General features: G+C 37.3%; 1 protein-coding gene across 1 annotated transcript; it reads right to left on the bottom strand.

Annotated features, from left to right (window-relative positions):
- Window positions 1-12,248: 12,248 nt before the first annotated feature.
- LOC144969260 (uncharacterized) lies at window positions 12,249-19,078 on the bottom strand. The gene is made up of 3 exons (XM_078908373.1): window positions 19,069-19,078; window positions 14,317-14,527; window positions 12,249-12,548 (listed from the first exon to the last, which is right to left on the bottom strand). The coding sequence occupies exons 1-3, from the start codon at window positions 19,076-19,078 to the stop codon at window positions 12,380-12,382; spliced, it is 390 nt and encodes a 129-aa protein (XP_078764499.1). The 3' UTR covers window positions 12,249-12,379.
- Between the last annotated feature and the right edge of the window lie 1,251 nt (window positions 19,079-20,329).

Below are 20,329 nucleotides of genomic sequence, written 5' to 3'. Positions count from 1 at the left end.
TTACTATCATGATACTCTAGCATTAATCCATTGTTATGATTTGTGCTACAATTAAATTATTTATTAACTAGACATGGAAATGTTTATACTAACGTAGGTATATGAATGGGTGACAATAACAATGAAAGATTGTGATTACAAATCATTGTGATGAACAACATGATGGCAATGTGATTACAAATCATTGTGATAAACAATAGTGATGGCAATGAAGCATGATTTAAGTCGATGATATGAAGGTAATTTACTAAATGAAATGAATGAAAACGTAAATGAAATATTGACATTTCAATTATTAATCATTAATGAATGAAAATTCATAACAATAATAGATAAAGAGAAGATTTCCCAAATCATGAATGGGTATGGTATATATATCCAAACAATATTCAATGTTACATTAAGTTGGGTCATCATGTTTACAAATAAAATTATCGAATTTGTGCGTTCTGATTTGGCATAATTTGCAAGGTAACTAACAGTATGCATGGGAGGTTAAGTTATACCCTTCTCACGTGTCTACACTAATCGAGAAAGTAGGTCGGCGTGAATATTTTCACAGCCTGGTATGTGAGAGATACTGAAAGAGTAATTTTGCAAAAATAGACTCCACCTTAGTACTCTACTATTATTCATTTTGTTATTTCTTATATACGTGAGTGGTTTATGGTCCTTTTCGACCACAAACTCTTTTAGCAGTAGATATCTGCTGAATGTCTTTAAAGCAAAGATGATGGCCAGTCCTTCACGCTCTATTACAGAGTATCGTGATTCTCTGTCCAATAATTTTCTGCTTGCATATAAGCAAGGCATTAGAGTTCCCTCATGCTCATGTAATAGTACACCTGCGATGCCCTTATCAGACGCGTCAGTTCTTACAACAAATTCTTTTGACATGTCGGGTAATTTAAGAATTGGTTCTGAACAGAGTAATGCCTTTAATTGGTTAAAGCTATTCTGACACGCTTCTGTCCAAACAATTTTGTTCGGTGACCCTTTCTTTGTCAGATTTGTTAGCGGTGTCGCGATGTGCGCGAAGTTGTAAATGTATTTCCTGTAAAAATTGTTTACTTTGCGTACTTCTTTTTTTGTTTTAGGTGGTTGCAATTGTGCGATTTTTGTTTGTTTTTCTGTCTCGGGTGTCTGTGTCCCATGACCAACGGTATGACCGAGAAAATCAATTTCGTAAAATGCAATGCTTGTTTTTGACGGTTTTGTTGTTAAAGAATTACGTTTTAATGCTTCAAGCACTAATTCTAAGGTTGTCATGTGATCAGTCCATGAGTTTGAGAAAATACATGCGTCGTCGAAGTATGAGAGTGTAGACGGGATGTCTTTTAATAATATACGCATCATTCTTTGGAATGTCGATGCGGCTGTCGATAATCCAAATGGCATATAGTTAAATTCTAACAATCCTAATGGTGATTGAAATGCTGTGTATTTCTTACATGATTCTTTCAGTGGAATCTGCCAGTATCCTCTAGAAAGATCACATTTAGTCATGTATTTTGCTTGAGATAAGGCAGCAAATAAATTCTCTTGATTTGGTATTGGTTCTGCATCAAATACTGTTGCTTTATTTAATTTGCGAAAGTGGATACATAGCCTTATCGATCCGTCTTTCTTTTTCACTACTACTATTGGTGATGAGTATGGGCTTGAAGAATATCTAACTATTCCTGTATCTAGCATATCCTTAACTTCCTTTTCAACTTGTTCTCGTGCGTGAAATGGAATAGGATAGTTTTTCACGTTGATAGGGGTAGATGTGGTTAACTTTATGTCGTGTTCCACTAATGTTGTATGTCCGGGTGCGTCTGTAAAGACTGACTGGTACTTTTCTAATAATGACCTGATTTCTCGTTTCTGACATTCGTTTAGTTGAGGATTGATTGTGACGTCATTAATTGTACTATTTTTAGAGTTACCGTGTTGTGGGGTGTGTTGTAGTTCAACATCATCGCTGTGAGTTTCGATGATTAATCCTACATTTGCAGCTTCAACATGGTTAAATATTGGTTGTGATAATCTGTCTCTATCGAAATATTTTTTTAGCATGTTTGCATGGAATGTCTTTGTTGTGTTGTTAATTTGAATCTCGTAATTAACACCAGATCGTACTGCTAATACCTTGAATGGTCCTTTCCATGTAGCTAAAAGTTTACTCGAGTCATCGGGTAAGAGTATTAGTACTTTGTCAACAACAAGATATGGAGTGAATAGAAAAGTGCCAGAAGACAATAGAGAATAAAAATTTTTCGCGGCGGTGGTGGGGTTCGAACCTGCGACCTTATTGGTACGACAACTCCGCCTGGCAGGTGAGAGCGTGGCTCTACCGTGTGAGCTATCAACGAACACAAAAATATTCGTTTCAAACTCAAAGTCATTACTAGATCCCTCTCTCACCCACTTCTTGAGACCGCCGATTCGTTCGTACACCACCATCGCGAATAATTTTGACCAGCAGTTAAGCTTAATAGCCAATATTCTCAACACAAACATATAACATAGAAACGATTGAGACATTGAGTATGCTCCGGTGTATGGGGTGAATTTTTAATTCAGAAAAGTGAGTGGAGCAGGCACTTATGTTGGTAACAACAAGATATGGAGTGAATAGAAAAGTGCCAGAAGACAATAGAGAATAAAAATTTTTCGCGGCGGTGGTGGGGTTCGAACCTGCGACCTTATTGGTACGACAACTCCGCCTGGCAGGTGAGAGCGTGGCTCTACCGTGTGAGCTATCAACGAACACAAAAATATTCGTTTCAAACTCAAAGTCATTACTAGATCCCTCTCTCACCCACTTCTTGAGACCGCCGATTCGTTCGTACACCACCATCGCGAATAATTTTGACCAGCAGTTAAGCTTAATAGCCAATATTCTCAACACAAACATATAACATAGAAACGATTGAGACATTGAGTATGCTCCGGTGTATGGGGTGAATTTTTAATTCAGAAAAGTGAGTGGAGCAGGCACTTATGTTGGTAACAACAAGATATGGAGTGAATAGAAAAGTGCCAGAAGACAATAGAGAATAAAAATTTTTCGCGGCGGTGGTGGGGTTCGAACCTGCGACCTTATTGGTACGACAACTCCGCCTGGCAGGTGAGAGCGTGGCTCTACCGTGTGAGCTATCAACGAACACAAAAATATTCGTTTCAAACTCAAAGTCATTACTAGATCCCTCTCTCACCCACTTCTTGAGACCGCCGATTCGTTCGTACACCACCATCGCGAATAATTTTGACCAGCAGTTAAGCTTAATAGCCAATATTCTCAACACAAACATATAACATAGAAACGATTGAGACATTGAGTATGCTCCGGTGTATGGGGTGAATTTTTAATTCAGAAAAGTGAGTGGAGCAGGCACTTATGTTGGTAACAACAAGATATGGAGTGAATAGAAAAGTGCCAGAAGACAATAGAGAATAAAAATTTTTCGCGGCGGTGGTGGGGTTCGAACCTGCGACCTTATTGGTACGACAACTCCGCCTGGCAGGTGAGAGCGTGGCTCTACCGTGTGAGCTATCAACGAACACAAAAATATTCGTTCAAACTCAAAGTCATTACTAGATCCCTCTCTCACCCACTTCTTGAGACCGCCGATTCGTTCGTACACCACCATCGCGAATAATTTTGACCAGCAGTTAAGCTTAATAGCCAATATTCTCAAATTTCATAGAAGATTGAGATTGAGTATGCTATTGGGTAATTTTAATCTGGTAAAAGTGATGGCAGGCATTGTTGGTACGAACGATTGGGGTTATAGAAAGTGCCGAAGAGGAATTAGAATAATTTTTTCGCGGGGTGTTGTGGGTTCGAACTGCGACTATGGTAGACACTCCACCTGGCAGGCGGAGTTGTCGTGCTCTACGCGTGTGAAGCTATCACGAAAAAATATTATTCGTTGTCTTACTCACTAGTCTATTACTAGATCCCGTCTTACTCACCATATCTGACCGCACGATTCGTTCTGATTACACAATCCATCGCGATAATTTGTGACGCAGTTCAATGTTTCAATCGTTTCTATGTTATATGTTTGTGTTGAGAATATTGGCTATTAAGCTTAACTGCTGGTCAAAATTATTCGCGATGGTGGTGTACGAACGAATCGGCGGTCTCAAGAAGTGGGTGAAGAGGGATCTAGTAATGACTTATGAGTTTGAAACGAATATTTTTGTGTTCGTTGATAGCTCACACGGTAGAGCCACGCTCTCACCTGCAGGCGGAGTTGTCGTACAATAAGGTCGCAGGTTCGAACCCCACCACCGCCGCGAAAATTTTATTCTCTATTGTCTTCTGGCACTTTTCTATTCACTCCATATCTTGTTGTTACCAACATAAGTGCCTGCTCCACTCACTTTTCTGAATTAAAAATTCACCCATACACCGGAGCATACTCAATGTCTCAATCGTTTCTATGTTATATGTTTGTGTGAGAATATTGGCTATTAAGCTTAACTGCTGGTCAAAATTATTCGCGATGGTGGTGTACGAACGAATCGGCGGTCTCAAGAAGTGGGTGAGAGAGGGATCTAGTAATGACTTTGAGTTTGAAACGAATATTTTTGTGTTCGTTGATAGCTCACACGGTAGAGCCACGCTCTCACCTGCCAGGCGGAGTTGTCGTACCAATAAGGTCGCAGGTTCGAACCCCACCACGCCGCGAAAAATTTTTATTCTCTATTGTCTTCTGGCACTTTTTATTCACTCCATATCTGTTGTTACCAACATAAGTGCCTGCTCCACTCACTTTTCTGAATTAAAAATTCACCCCATACACGGAGCATACTCAATGTCTCAATCGTTTCTATGTATATGTTGTGTTGAGAATATTGGCTATTAAGTTAACTGTGGTCAAAATTATTCGCGATGGTGGTGTACGAACGAATCGGCGTCTCAAGAAGTGGGTGAGAGAGGGATCTAGTAATGACTTTGAGTTTGAAACGAATATTTTTGTGTTCGTTGATAGCTCACACGGTAGAGCCACGCTCTCACTGCCAGGCGGAGTTGTCGTACCAATAAGGTCGCAGGTTCGAACCCACCACCGCCGCGAAAAATTTTTATTCTCTATTGTCTTCTGGCACTTTTCTATTCACTCCATATCTTGTTGTTACAACATAAGTGCCTGCTCCCTCACTTTTCTGAATTAAAATTCACCCATACACCGGAGCATACTCAATGTCTCAATCGTTTCTTGTTATATGTTTGTGTTGAGATATTGGCTATTAAGCTTAATGCTGGTCAAAATTATTCGCGATGGTGGTGTACGAACGAATCGGCGGTCTCAAGAAGTGGGTGAGAGAGGGATCTAGTAATGACTTTGAGTTTGATACGAATATTTTTGTGTTCGTGGATAGCTCACACGGTAGAGCCACGCTCTCACCTGCAGGCGGAGTTGTCGTACCAATAAGGTCGCAGGTTCGAACCCCACCACCGCCGCGAAAAATTTTTATTCTCTATTGTCTTCTGGCACTTTTCTATTCACTCCATATCTTGTTGTTACCAACATAAGTGCCTGCTCCACTCACTTTTCTGAATTAAAAATTCACCCCATACACCGGAGCATACTCAATGTCTCAATCGTTTCTATGTTATATGTTTGTGTTGAGAATATTGGCTATTAAGCTTAACTGCTGGTCAAAATTATTCGCGATGGTGGTGTACGAACGAATCGGCGGTCTCAAGAAGTGGGTGAGAGAGGGATCTAGTAATGACTTTGAGTTTGAAACGAATATTTTTGTGTTCGTTGATAGCTCACACGGTAGAGCCACGCTCTCACCTGCCAGGCGGAGTTGTCGTACCAATAAGGTCGCAGGTTCGAACCCCACCACCGCCGCGAAAAATTTTTATTCTCTATTGTCTTCTGGCACTTTTCTATTCACTCCATATCTTGTTGTTACCAACATAAGTGCCTGCTCCACTCACTTTTCTGAATTAAAAATTCACCCCATACACCGGAGCATACTCAATGTCTCAATCGTTTCTATGTTATATGTTTGTGTTGAGAATATTGGCTATTAAGCTTAACTGCTGGTCAAAATTATTCGCGATGGTGGTGTACGAACGAATCGGCGGTCTCAAGAAGTGGGTGAGAGAGGGATCTAGTAATGACTTTGAGTTTGAAACGAATATTTTTGTGTTCGTTGATAGCTCACACGGTAGAGCCACGCTCTCACCTGCCAGGCGGAGTTGTCGTACCAATAAGGTCGCAGGTTCGAACCCCACCACCGCCGCGAAAAATTTTTATTCTCTATTGTCTTCTGGCACTTTTCTATTCACTCCATATCTTGTTGTTACCAACATAAGTGCCTGCTCCACTCACTTTTCTGAATTAAAAATAGTACTTTGTCACCAATCTCAAATTTTCTTGATTTGCTTTTGCGATCAGAGTATTCCTTGTATTTCTCTGCTTTTTTTGTGACGGATTCCTGTGCTAGCTTACACGTGTCCTCTATTCTGTCTTTCAGGTTTCTTACATATTCGTAAGCAAACATACTTTCGTTATTGTCCTCCTCATTCCCTTTACAAATATCGGCTACTACATTAATCGGGCCGCGAGGTGATCGTCCATACATCAACTCAAATGGGGAGTAGCCTGTAGATTCTTGGGGTATTTCTCTATATGCAAATAGGATTGCTGGTAAGTATCTGTCCCAATCATCTGGTTTTTCTGCTGACACTTTTCTTAACATATTCTTTAGAGTGCCATTAAATCTTTCACAAAGACCATTTGCTTGGGGGTGGTAGGGAGTTGTGAATGAGTGTTGGATTCCCATGAGTTTCATGGTTTCATGCATCATATGTGATGTAAATTGGGGTCCATTGTCCGACAGTATCTCATTTGGTATGCCTATTCTAGTAAAAATTGTCATCAATGCTTCAGCTATGTGATCCGATGTAGTTGATTTCAATGCTATCGCTTCTGGCCACCTGGTTGCGTAATCGACTAGTGTTAGTATGTGTGTATGGTTTCTATCTGATTTTGTTAAAGGGCCTATAATGTCAATTGCAACTTTTTGAAAAACTTTTTCAATAACTGGGGTTGTCTCTAATGGCAATCTCGGTATTCTGCCTTTTGCGACTCTTCTTTGGCATGTGTCACACGATTTCACATATTCTCGGACGTCTTTAGTAATTCCAGGCCATGTGAAATTCTCGGATATTCTCTTCAATGTGGAAGAGCTCCCAAGATGTCCAGAAGTTATTGAATCGTGCGCTATTCCAAGGATTTTGTTTCTGTAAATACTCGGCGTGACCAGTTGTTTAGCTATTTTGTTTTTTTTCCTATGTAACCTGAACAGAATATCTTTTTCAATCATGTATTCAACTTTTGATTTCATCCCTTTGTTTGCGATATTGAAATATGATGTTAAAGTCGGGTCCTTTTTCTGTTCTTCAATGAACGTGTTCCTGTCAAATTGTTGTGGTTCAAGAGAAATAGTCATTGGCTTCTCTGTTGTCTTAGTCATCTTTCTTGTTTCTGCTAGACAAGCTGTTTCTTGGGTTAATGACCATTCTTTTACATCTGTTGGGTTGTCTTTAAGACCTTTTATATTGCCAACAATAACATCAGCGACGGGGTTGGGAAGTATACAGCATTCCACTATTCCTGTATAGTATGGGGTTTCTATGTACACATTAGCTGTTTCAAAAGTTTCGACTGTGCCACTGAATGTGATGCATTGTACCGTTTTTCCAGTTTTGTCTTCGTCATTGATCAAAGATGCTTTTATTCCTACTGTACTGCATCCTGTGTCTCTCAATATTTTGCAATCAGTTCCATTAGCTTTGCCTTCACAAAAAAATAGCGATCCTGACTTGTGAGTTTGTGTTAAAAGTGACATACCTTTCACGCAATACACATTTATATTTTCTCCTGACATTACTCGTGTCTGATTATTTACACTGGTTTGGAGTGATGCATTTGCAGTTTCTTTTGGATATCCCACGATTTTGTAACATTTGTCTGCTGTGTGGCCTTTCATTCCACAATATTGACATTTAATTATAGGTTTGTTGGTTTTCTGATACTCAGTATTATTGTCAGTGCTATTTCTTGTTTTGTTTTGATAGGGTCGGCTATGGTCTCTATTGAACTGTTTGTTCCATGGTTTTAACTATAGTCATCCTGTTTCACTTGCGTGTTCCGAGTGATTGATCGGCTCGTTGTATTTGAGTACTGAACTTAAGGTGTACCTGGACTCTGAGCAGCGGCAGCGTAGTATGGTTCCTTCAATGTTCTGCTAAGGGGTGTCAATGGATGTGCGCTGTTAAAGTTTTCTGCGTAGATTTTTAATTTGTCCAAGTTTTCTGGCTTTCTCTCTTTAAAGAATGCGACTAAATCTGGGTTGCAAGCTTGATAGATTCGATTCTTCAGCCTGAGATAGTAAAGGCCTGCAAAGTCGTCTTGTTTTACGTTTGCCAACTCAAGCCACCGATTTAGAAATTGAGTAATTCGGTTCACGAATGTATTAAAGTCTTCTCCACTTTCCGGTTTTGCAGTGTGAAACCTTTCCTGGTAACCATCTTCCGTTAATCTAAATCTTTTTAGTAGAGCGTCTTTAATTTTACCATAGTCATCTGCATCTTCAGTTGTTAAGGTATAGAAAACTTTTAGCGGTTCTCCAGATAGGCAGTTAATCAAGGCTGTGGCCCATTTGCTTTCTGGCCAACGATAACCTTTAGCCTGAACTTCAAATCGGTGTAAGAAGGATTCTAGACAGTCTGAGCGTTCATCGTATGTTGGCATGCGTGGAAGTTTCACGAAAAATTCATCACTATTATTATGTTTTCTTTCATGACCGGTTTTTGTTTTTTCAATTTCCAGCATCATTTGGGTCCTTTTGGTTTCTTCTTCTGCTAAAGCTATTTGTCTTTTTATTCCCTTTCTTGGACTCTTTCTTCTCGTTCTTCTCTACGTATTCTTTCTTCATTTTCTTCTCTACGAATTCTTTCTTCATTTTCTTCTCTACGAATTCTTTCTTCATGTTCTTTTTCTTCTTTTACTTTCTCTTCGCACCATGAAAATATTCTTTCCTGGGGTATTTCTAAGTCCTTTGCGAGACTTAAGTATCTTTTATATGCTTCCATGTTGCAATAAATTAGTTACGATATTTTATATATATTATATTGACAGGATACTGTTACTGACTGTTTTATTCATTTACACTTACTGGAATGAACTGTTCTATTTTTAGAAATCTCTCTCTCTTATTTCAACTTATGTATGTTGAATTTGATGCCTTTTATCGTTATATCTTATAAAGCAATGTGTCAATACAATGCGGAGTTATTATGACTTGTGTCAATAACAATGTGTCAATCGCGTGTACTCTAAACTATGTTACTACGAAAAATGTATCACCAATGTGTGTGACTCGTCGTTAGTTTGTGTACAATTATTCGCAATGACGCTAATATACTAGAGTGTGATAACAATAATAGGATGCCAAAATAATCCCAAGTTATCTATCACTAATAATATAACACGGCTAGTAGACTCCTTTTATTATTCTTTGTTTTTTTTTTTTTAAGGCTCACTTTTCAGAACATAATATATAAGTGGTTTTCTGTAACAGTAATATGCCAAAAATGTATTTAAAACAAATCACTATGCAAAACAAATCACGATGTCTATAGTTACTATGTGATGCCCAACTCATGTAAAAGAGAATAATGAAGGATATATTTACCAACTCAGTTCGTGGCTGGGACCTCTCTCTTGTTCAATGGTTGTTCAACAATTGTAATTAGGCATTGAAGAGTGTTTAACAGTGATGTCTGAAATACAAAACAATAAAATATCGTAAGATTTACAATAGTTACAAAATGTGTTCACAACACTGAGTGATTGGATGATAGGTGAATGAATCGTTATGGAATGTAAACATATTGAAAACAATTCATGAATGAGGCAAACAACAAAATGAAATGAGTGATATAATAACAAAGTGGACAAGGAATGAATGAATGAATGAAAAACTGAGTGAATAGATGAATGAATGAATGGATAATGTATGAATGAAAGAATGAAGGGAGGAATAAATGTATGAATGATTGGATAAATGAGTGAATAAACGAATGAATGGATGAATGAATGAATGAATAAATGAATGAACAATGAATGAATGAATAATTTATAAATGAATAAATGAATGAAGGAATGAATCAATAAAATGCCATTCAATTTAAATGAAAGAATGAATGGATAAATTGCTATTCCATTTAAATGAAGCAGTGATGATACTTTTCCGCGGATCCGCGGAAATCCGCGGTTTTCTTTCCTTTCCTCGGTTTTCCTCCTCAGATCCTCGATCCGCGGATATTTCCTTCATTTCCTCCTTTTACTTTTTTTTTAAAATATTATAATAAATCTTTAAAAAATACCTCCTTTAAAAAAAAAAAAAATATATATATATATATAAAAATTTCCTCCTTTTACTGGACTCTGGGCGTTTTAAAATTGTACTCAAAAGAAGTCATCCTGCCTACTTTCCTGTGGTGCAAGAATGTTCTTGGTGAGTTTTCCGTTTTTCCGACTTTTCCTCCTTTTTGACTTTTTGTGAGTATCATCACTGATGAAGAAATGAAAAAGAAAAAAAATAATCCTGTAAATAGGGAGTTCAATTAAAATACGATCAAGTGGGGTAATTAAGAGCTTTACAATTTAAACTTTAAAGTTAGATGAAATAGATATATGTAACGAAATAATTCCAATTCTTTATATGTGTCCCCTCCAAAATGTCATGGTCTCAAGTGAGTAAAGAGCTACTCGACTATGCATAAAGATATATGTAGAATGAGGCCCCAGGATTTACTAGTTACTATAAATGAAAAACAATTAACGATTTGTTTACAATGAAATAAAAATAATGATGAAATTTAATTAAAAGGGATAAATAGTGATCGTGGCAGTTACAAATAGAGATGTGAATATATTACGTAACTTATGATAATATGTCAGGTTCGTAAGTTTACGTTTCCAGGCAGTTGACAGGCTTGGATGATATGTTCCTCTGATAACAGGCTCGGGCTCGTAAAATTCCACTTCCAGGCAATTGGTAAGGGGTTATTGTATAGTTCTTTGACAGCGGGCTCAGGTTTGATCCTTGAAATTATACAATCAAAGTTAAAAGCTCCGGCGTCTTAATGGTAGAGATATAATATCTACAAAGTCCCAAAAGATAAAAATCTTCCAGTATATATAAGGAATAGAGCGACTGGCCGTCCGGCATAGATTGTGGAGAGAGTGAGTGTAGATGTTAGACTATCAGCTTTTATAATAAGTGGCTACGTGACAGAATGTAGAACGAAAAGTATTCACTAATTGGAAATTTATTCGAGGGAAGGCTATAAAAGGGAAGACGATCTAATATTAGAAGGTAAAGTTTATCTAAGCCTACCGAAATATAACTGGAGTGAGATGAATTCAGTTCTTAATAAAATAAAATTTAATAAGATAATTGTGAACAACCTTTACTGCGACATACAGTATGTATATGGATGTATGTGTGTGAGTGTGTGTTTGTAATTGGATGCGTGTGAGCTTTTGTTCGTATGTCCGAATCTGCAGTGTGTAATGTTATTTACTGATGGTCAATGTGAAGCGCTTTGAAGCTTCGGCATAAGCGCTATATAAATGTACATTTATTATTATTATTATAATTATTATTATTATTATTTATTATTATTATTATTATTATTATTATTATTATCATTATCATTATCATTATTATTGCTATTATTATTATTATTATTATTATTATTATTGTTATAAAAGTGAATATAAAGTTAGAATGATCAGAGATCTTACATTTTACGTCTCATTTTACATATATTCTTGACTAAAAATGTTTGCATACATCTAATAAAATGTAAAAGCCTTATGTGCCCTTTGAGACAGAGATTTAAGGCAAAGTAAGGACCCAAATGAAATAAGTGATACAAGGTTAGATTGATCAGAGATCTGGCATTTTACATTTTTTAAAATATTATTTCATCTTAATAAAATAATAATGATTGCACATGTCTCATTTTTTGACTAAAGCTTAAATTGTCACTATCTAAACCATCCCATCAATCTCTGTCCCTTTGTATGTGAAGCGAGTGCACTATTAAGTTAAGAGCTCTGATGACCCAAATTATTAAGTCAACAAATAAGAATGTGTAGAATTGGATTATATACCTATTAAAGTATTTAACCACAACCCTAGATCATTTTTGATAAATAAGCAAATGAAGCAAGTAGTGGAGGAGGAGGTGATGGTGGTGGTGGAGGAAGAAGAAGAAGAAGTGCTTTGGCACATGTTGTCTTTATGGTCGTCTACGTATCTGGTTTGGCTTCCGCTATTACACATTACATTAGGTTCTCTCCTGCTGCTTATTTTTTGCATTTGACAATGATGCTGTTACAGTAGAAGACCGATCACCGTTGAATATTTCTGCATAATGACTTAGGACTCGGCGATTAGCAGTAAAAGAAACGAATATAAACACTCCTTGGCATCCGTTGGCGATTATAGCGAAAAACCTGTGAGGAGGAAACATTCATATTTTGTATTTAGATAAGATAATAAATAATAATAATAATAATAATAATAATAATAATAATAATAATAATAATAATAATAATAATAATAATAATAATAATAATAATGATAATAATAATAATAATAATAATAATAATAATAATAATAATAATAATAATAATAATAATAATAATAATAATAATAATAATGATGATGATGATGATGATGATAATAAATAAATAAATTAAAAATTAAAATAAAAACCTAGGTAATCTTTGTAGGTCACCCAGGGTAATACCGAATTGTCTATGCTTATTTTGGATTGCGCATAGTACAGTCACTCAGTGCCATTAGGTCCACGGAGCCTTACTTTATCCCATTCTCTATAGCCTAAAACGGACGATAGCAATTGCATACTACCATTTGAATAAGATGCTAGTCTATCGCAAAGTACTTTCCACCAGACCTTACTGACCCAGTTTTCCGATCACTGCTGGGTGGACAGAGGGGTCAGAAAAAGGAATCTCGACTGCAAACGGGATAGATCTTGGTCCCTTTGCTTGTGAAACGAGTACTCTACCAATTGAATTGGATTGCGCATACTGGAATCAGTATGAGATATGAAAGTTGTCATCCATGAGGGCATAATCTCGTATCGAGGGTAGGGTGCAAAACCATCGTATCTTAAAAACGCAACTTTTCAGGAGAGACAAAAAAAAACTGTTTAAAATTCATAATGATCTTTGGATACCCGTGAAATTTACTAATAAACTGATGTAAAAACTGGCGAGAAAACCGATGTTGACATTTTTGAGACGATATGTAAGGACGAAATGCACAAGAGGTTACCTACAGTATGTATTTTTTGTCATTTTATACTAAGTTCACATGGTATGTAACTCACCGAGCCAACCCAGTATTATACCGGGGTGAACCTTTTACTATTACCGAAAAGTGAATTTCAAGTTAACATGTGTGGGCAAAATAAAAATTTCAGCGTTTCCCAGTTTAATTAGTCTTCTTCTTCTTAATAAAGCGTGTTATCGTTATCAAAGTCTTATAATACTATATATATATATATATATTATATATATTATATATATTATATATATATATATATATATATATATATATTGAAGTGTTTTGTTTTGAATAATGGAGTATCCTCGTTGAGCAGTAAAATACACATAAATAAAAAGATAAGTATATAAATAAACTGATTAATAGAAGAAATGCAGTGAAAGCGGAGAAAGAAAATATAAAACTATGGCCAATTATCACAATTGATCTGCTAGCTGGCTATGTGGCCTTGTGATATGATACTCGCCTTTGGATCTGATAGTCCAGGGTTTGAATTCCGCTCTGAGCGGCGCATACTTGAGTCCCTGGAAAATGCTCTTTACTCACTTTCTCTCACTGTACTCGGGTATGAAATGAGTATCTGGTCGTTAACATCGTTGTGTCTGTCGGAAAAAAAGTACTACCTATCGCCAACAGGCGTCATGTGTCGTCCAACGTGTTTAATTAATTGTTGCTGTTGGCTAGGGACCCCTTGTAAAGCGCTTTGAACACATTTAGTGGATATTGTTCTATATAAATGCCCAAGTTTAGCTTCAAGAAAATATATAAATAGACACAAACATAGATCAAAGGATTGATAAGAAAATAGGTTGGTTGAAGGATGGAAGGATTGATGAATGAGCGAATTGGTGTATTGATAATTAGATAGAAGTTTGTTGGCGATAACATGATGAGGATGAAGAAAAATACCGTATCACATCATTCGTGAACACTTCCCCAAGAATGACGAGAATCCAAAACATCCCCGTCATCGTAGACAACTTCATGTAGACCACAAAATCTTTCCAGAACTCTTCGTTCTCTTGAAGACGTCGAACAATCCAAATTTTGACGACAACGATAATGAAGAAGATGATGTTGCAACCGGTGATGATAAGAAGAGGTCCGTAGATTGCATATACTGTTCATACCAGATGAAAAAATAATGTGAGAAACCGGCAATACATTATTTTTACAATTATTACTTATTGTATTTCTCTGTTGCCCTTGTCTGGCCATCTTAATTTATTATCATTAATATTATGTACAGTGCAAACTGGCCAATACCTCTTGCGTCATTGCCATATTTACGTTAACTCTCTCCTTCCCAGCCATTTTCAGGATTTTCCCAAAAACTTCACACCCAACTAACACACACACACACACACACACACACACACACACACAAAAGAAAATTATCACTCAAACACAATAGCAGTAAGTTCTTGCGATAAATAATTTCTTTAGCAAAACATGCTCTTCAACAAACATTTCATTTAAATTTTATGATGTACCAAAGAAATTTGAAAAAGAAAAATGTTGGTTGTAACGTAACGAATGTGACGTTTTTCCTATAGATAGAATGCGTTTGGCCAAGGAGTTCACAACATTGCCATCCGGAAGTATAACGGACCAACACACAAACTCTGTGTAACCATGGACTTTTATAGTCTGGTTAATACAGTTTAGTGAGAACAACTCACAAACGCGGATGGCAAAAACAATGACAAAGGCCTGAGTGACGTCATCTGCATACCATCTATAGTTGGTAAGGAGATGGTTAAACGGTGTAGTGCAGTTTTAGATATGAAAAATAACCTAATGATTATGAAAATGTGATAATTTATATTTAATATAAGGTCTGAAGCAATATTAGTTCCTGGTGTAGTCGAGGTTTCTTGCGGACCTTGTATTAATTGGGTAGCTTGATCTGGTAAAAAGTATTTTGTGACAGATTAGCCTAGCGTGCTATCAAAATGGTGGAAAGCAATAGATAGTTCGAAGATGACGTCACTCAGGCCTTTGTTATTGTTTTTGCCATCCGCGTTTGTGAGTTGTTCTCACTAAACTGTATTAACCAGACTATAAAAGTTAATGGTTACACAAAGTTTGTGTGTTAGTCCGTAATACTTCCGGATGGCAATGTTGTGAACTCCTTGGCCAAGCGCATTCTATCTATAGCCACGCACGCCAACCTCTGGGAGCTCTTTAAGACACTTCTGTGTATTCTTAATGCCAGCTTAATTCTTAGGACTTTCAAAGCTTTGAAATTATCTGTTCCGACCATTTAAACGATTTCAAAACAACGTTTTGATCTGTTTTCTAGTTCGCTTATCGCCTAAATTGCTCCTCCCCCCCCCCCCCCGGTCACACTTTTTTTTTTGTTCACGTATCAAACTGCTCAGGCTTGCACGTGCAGCACACTTTGATTTTTGATACACATTATAGATAGTGTGCGCTTGGCTAAGAAACTCACAACATTGCCATCCGGAAGTATCACGGACCAACACACAAAACTCTGTGTATCCATGAACATTTATAGTTATGTTAATACAGTTCAGTGAGCATTACTCATAAACGCGGATGGCAAAAAACAATAACAAAGACCTGAGTGACGTCATCTTCGAACTATCTATGGAGTTTAGTGAGATTTACTCATAAACGTGGATGGCAATAAATAAAGAAATAAACAAACCAAAAGCAACAATAACAAAGACCTGAGTGACGTCATCTTCATTCTATCTATAGCGAAAATGAATGAATTATTAGTTGGTGTTTATTGTAAACATTATTGGCAAATAGTTCAATGTAAGTGTAAGATTATTCAATTGTTTTAACTGTGGGACCGCATTTTCCTTTGTTTTATATCTATATAAATGAACGAAAGAGTATATTCTCTCTCTCTCTCTCTCTCTCTCTCTCTCTCTCTCTCTCTCTCTCTCTCTCTCTGTGCGCATGTGTGTGTGTCGTCTACAGGGAAAACCAGATTGCTGTCTGCTATGAAAATTAGCTAGGTAAATGCGCAGCGCACTTGTGTTTTTGATAAGTTCACTGTCCAATGACAGATTGCATAGGACACATGACTTCATTTACACAAGTCAAGGAAAAACAAAAATATTGCTCCAACAATAAATTTGATAAAGAGTCCAAATCATCGTCGACGGGGCGGAGAGGTAGTGCGTGTCAAAATCTGACCCTTGGGATAAGAGCAAACGGCCTATTCTTCAGTGCGTTTAGCAACATACTGCAAAACTCGCTTCTTATGTGAGCAGACCTAGCAAAGTCAAGACTCGAAGTCCACGCACCTTTCACTTTAATTTTAATTTTGGTTTCTCGTAAGGGTTAAGACTACCAAGAGTTTCGTCCGGTACTAATATTTAAGATACTTCCACCGTCAACAAAATGGCAGGCAATGTAAGGGTCATGAAAAGGATTCGCCTCTGAAGAACAATTAATTTATTAGAATTTGAATCGACCTTTTTGGGGGGTCGTGGATAGCTCATACGATAGAATCACGATATACCCGGCCAGGCGCAGTTGTCGTACCAGTATGTAACGTCGCGGGTTCGACCCATCGCCGCCGCGAAGTTTTTATTCTCTGTTGTCTTCTGGCACTCTCTTACTCACTTCATTTCTTGTTATTATCAACATAAGTGTCTGCTCCACTCACTTTTCTGAATTAAAAATTCACCCTAAATACCGGAGCATACTCAATGTCTCAATCGTTTCTATGTTAGGTACATGTTTGTGTTGAGAATATTGCCTATTTGGCTTAAATGCTGGCCAACTAACTTCGCGGCGTTCGTGTGTGTTGAACCCGTGACCTCAACAAGTCGGGGAAAAAAGTGGCTCTCGATAGACTAGAATTTGAAGCGACATTTTTTGGGGTCGTGGATAGCTCATACGGTAGAGTTACGATCTCCCCGGCAAGGCGGAGTTCAGTAAGGTCGCGGGTTCGAACCCTCCATCGCCGCTGCGAAGTTTTTATTCTCTCTTGTCTTCTGGCACTTTCCTACTCACTTCATTTCTTGTACGTCGGTTTACGGGCTATAGATAGTATGCGCTTGGCTAAGAAACTCACAACATTGCCATCTGGAAGTATAACGGACCAATACACAAAACTCTGTGTATCCATGAACATTTATAGTTATGTTAATACAGTTCAGTGAGCATTACCCATAAACGCGGATGGCAAAAAACCATAACAAAGACCTGACTGACGTCATCTTCGAACCATCTATAGATAGAATGCGCTTGGCCAAGGAGTTCACAACATTGCCATCCGGAAGTATAACGGACCAACACACAAACTCTGTGTAACCATGAACTTTTATAGTCTGGTTAATACAGTTTAGTGAGAACAACTCACAAACGCGGATGGCAAAAACAATAACAAAGGCCTGAGTGACGTCATCTGCATACTATCTATAGAGGCAAAACGACACGACGATAGAAGGAGAATAAGTATGTCGAGTTAAGTGATACTTTAAAAAAGTTATTACAATAGTCATAATAATTTATTATCTTTCATAAAATCCCTCCAATAAAACATATCTGGACAGAGAGAGAGAGAGAGAGAGAGAGAGAGAGAGAGAGAGAGAGAGAGAGAGTGTGTGTGTGTGTGTGTGTATGTGTGCGAGAGAGAAAGAGTGAGAGAGAGACTCACACTAAGATAAGTTTCATACTCTTCAAACAACTCCATAAATTCTTAAAATAAAATTTCATCATCATCATCATCATCATCATCATCATCATCATCATCATCCTCACCACCACCACCATCATCATAAACAAAAAATAATTAAAAAATATTTATACCGCCATCTTGAAGGTGCCCCTTTATAGAACGAAGTTGAAGTCACCAGGTCTTTGTCATTAATTTTTTTTTTTTTTTTGCCATCCATGTTTATGAGTAATTCTCACTAAACTTATTATTAACCAGACTCTAAACGTTCAAGGTTACACATAGTTTTGCGTATTGGTGCGTTACATTTCCGGATGGCAATGTGAGTTTCTTAGCCAAGCGCACAGAACATATAGATAGATCGATGTTGACGTCATTCAGGTAATTGTTATTGTTTTTTGCCATCCGCGGTTATGAGTAATTCTCACTAAACTGTATTAACCAGACTATAATGTTCATGGTTACACGTAGTTTTGTGTGTTGGTCCGTTATACTTCCGGATAGCAATGTTGTGAGCTTCTTAGCCAAGCGCTAACTATCTTTACACACTGTATAAATTCCCCCACAAGAAGACGTTTTAATGATCTGAAAACATTCAATCCAATGCACAATGTTCTACTTTCATTTTAACTCAAATCAGTCGTTGATTTTGAATTATTCTCTCTATCGCTTATTAACGGACAAAAATGAAATAAATATAAAGTTTTTTGGTCACTGCGTCCAGAACGACTTTTAAGTCACCCGTATTGATGTTTTTTCTTTAAAAAAAACAAAACAAAAAAAAACTCCTAAGTGTTAACATCCGCCAGCCGGATATAACATACCAACACACAAAACATTTTGTAACCTTGAACGTTTATTGTCTGATTGGTACAATTTAGTGAGAACTTCTCATAAAATGGCTGGCTAAAAACAATAACAAAAAGCTGAGTGACGCCAATTTCGTTCTATCTGTAACAATATTATATCATTGTGTTCCAGTCACCCCGATGACTTACTGTTATCCATAATGCACGCTGTGTTGCCATATCCGATTCTTGAGCCACGGTACATGACAGCATTGGTTACTATGACAACAACTACGACGAAGGCAGGAAGTGTTAGTGACAGTATCACGCTCAGTGCGATGGCTTTATTCTCCTTTCGTCTATTATTCCTCGATGTTGATGATGGTCGACGTGACGTAAATACACGCAGCATGTGAAAACAACACAAAAATGTCCACGTGAACATGACAAGCCAGGAGTAGTGAGTGATGACGCCCATGACTGTACACAGCACGCTTGGTGGCTGCCTGTGAATGGATCACAACTCTATTTTAAATGAAAATAAATAAATATGAAAAGCAGTCTATGCATGACGCAGCCCTGATAGATTTCAAAAGGGTTCGTAATCGGATTCAATAGTCTGATGTCACGTCGCCCGGCAACTAAAAAGTGAGTTTCATTTTATATGGCGTAACATCCACATAATGTGCACAAAGCGTATCACAATGGGCCACAAACCAAAAGCAACTTATAACGTGTAGGAGAATGTATAACTCCCTCAAAGGGCTATTTCAAAATATATGTTTCGACAGAGACAACTCTATCACCGACTAGTTTCTCATTGTACTCCGCTGTAGCATGAGAAAATTTGAGGAAAGAGTCTTTCCCAAGAACTCAACTTTCCGCAACTATATCGGGACTGGATACAAGCATGGACCGACATGTGTTATACACCAAAGACAACAAACTCACATATTCTCTGCATTCATTATCCTGTCTTAATTTAGGAATGATAAATGAACATCAATGGGAGCGATCTATATTCATGTTTTCGTCCAACCGAGTCATCTATCACATGATTTGTTGTTGTCCAACGATTGGATATTTCTTAACAAATGTAAACACGCTGATTTGTTTATGAAAGTTGTAAACATACCCGTGTGTCAAATGACCAAAAGTGATGTGAGATATTTTTAAAGCTGTGAACACTTTTCACCATGTGGGTCATTTTGAGCACATTCTGCAATGTGACCAATGACCTCGAGCACATGGAAAGGGAATATAGATCATGCCCATTTTAAAAGCTAGATATTGAGATTAATATTCGATCATCTGCATAAACTCTCGAGAGTAATTATAAATATCAAGCCAAGTTACATGGTTGTTTTTCTCGATCCAACAATATTGGGACCAATAATATCCCAGAGCGGTCTTATCACACGGTACGATTTCCAGTGGCATGACATGCTTACAGTATAAGGTGGTGCCAGAA

The sequence above is a fragment of the Berghia stephanieae genome, chromosome 3 (genome assembly GCF_034508935.2).
Source record: "Berghia stephanieae isolate SIO BIC M18660-M18661 chromosome 3, UCSD_Bste_1.3, whole genome shotgun sequence".
Lineage (NCBI taxonomy): Eukaryota > Metazoa > Mollusca > Gastropoda > Nudibranchia > Aeolidiidae > Berghia > Berghia stephanieae.
The sequence above is the reverse complement of the archived record's forward strand: the minus strand, read 5'-3'. Positions and strand labels throughout refer to the sequence as shown.

Coding starts and splice junctions, on each gene's coding strand:
- LOC144969260 (XM_078908373.1), bottom strand. Junction 12,549..14,316: donor TTCACGAATGATGTGATACG/GTATTTTTCTTC, acceptor TCCTCCTCACAG/GTTTTTCGCTATAATCGCCA.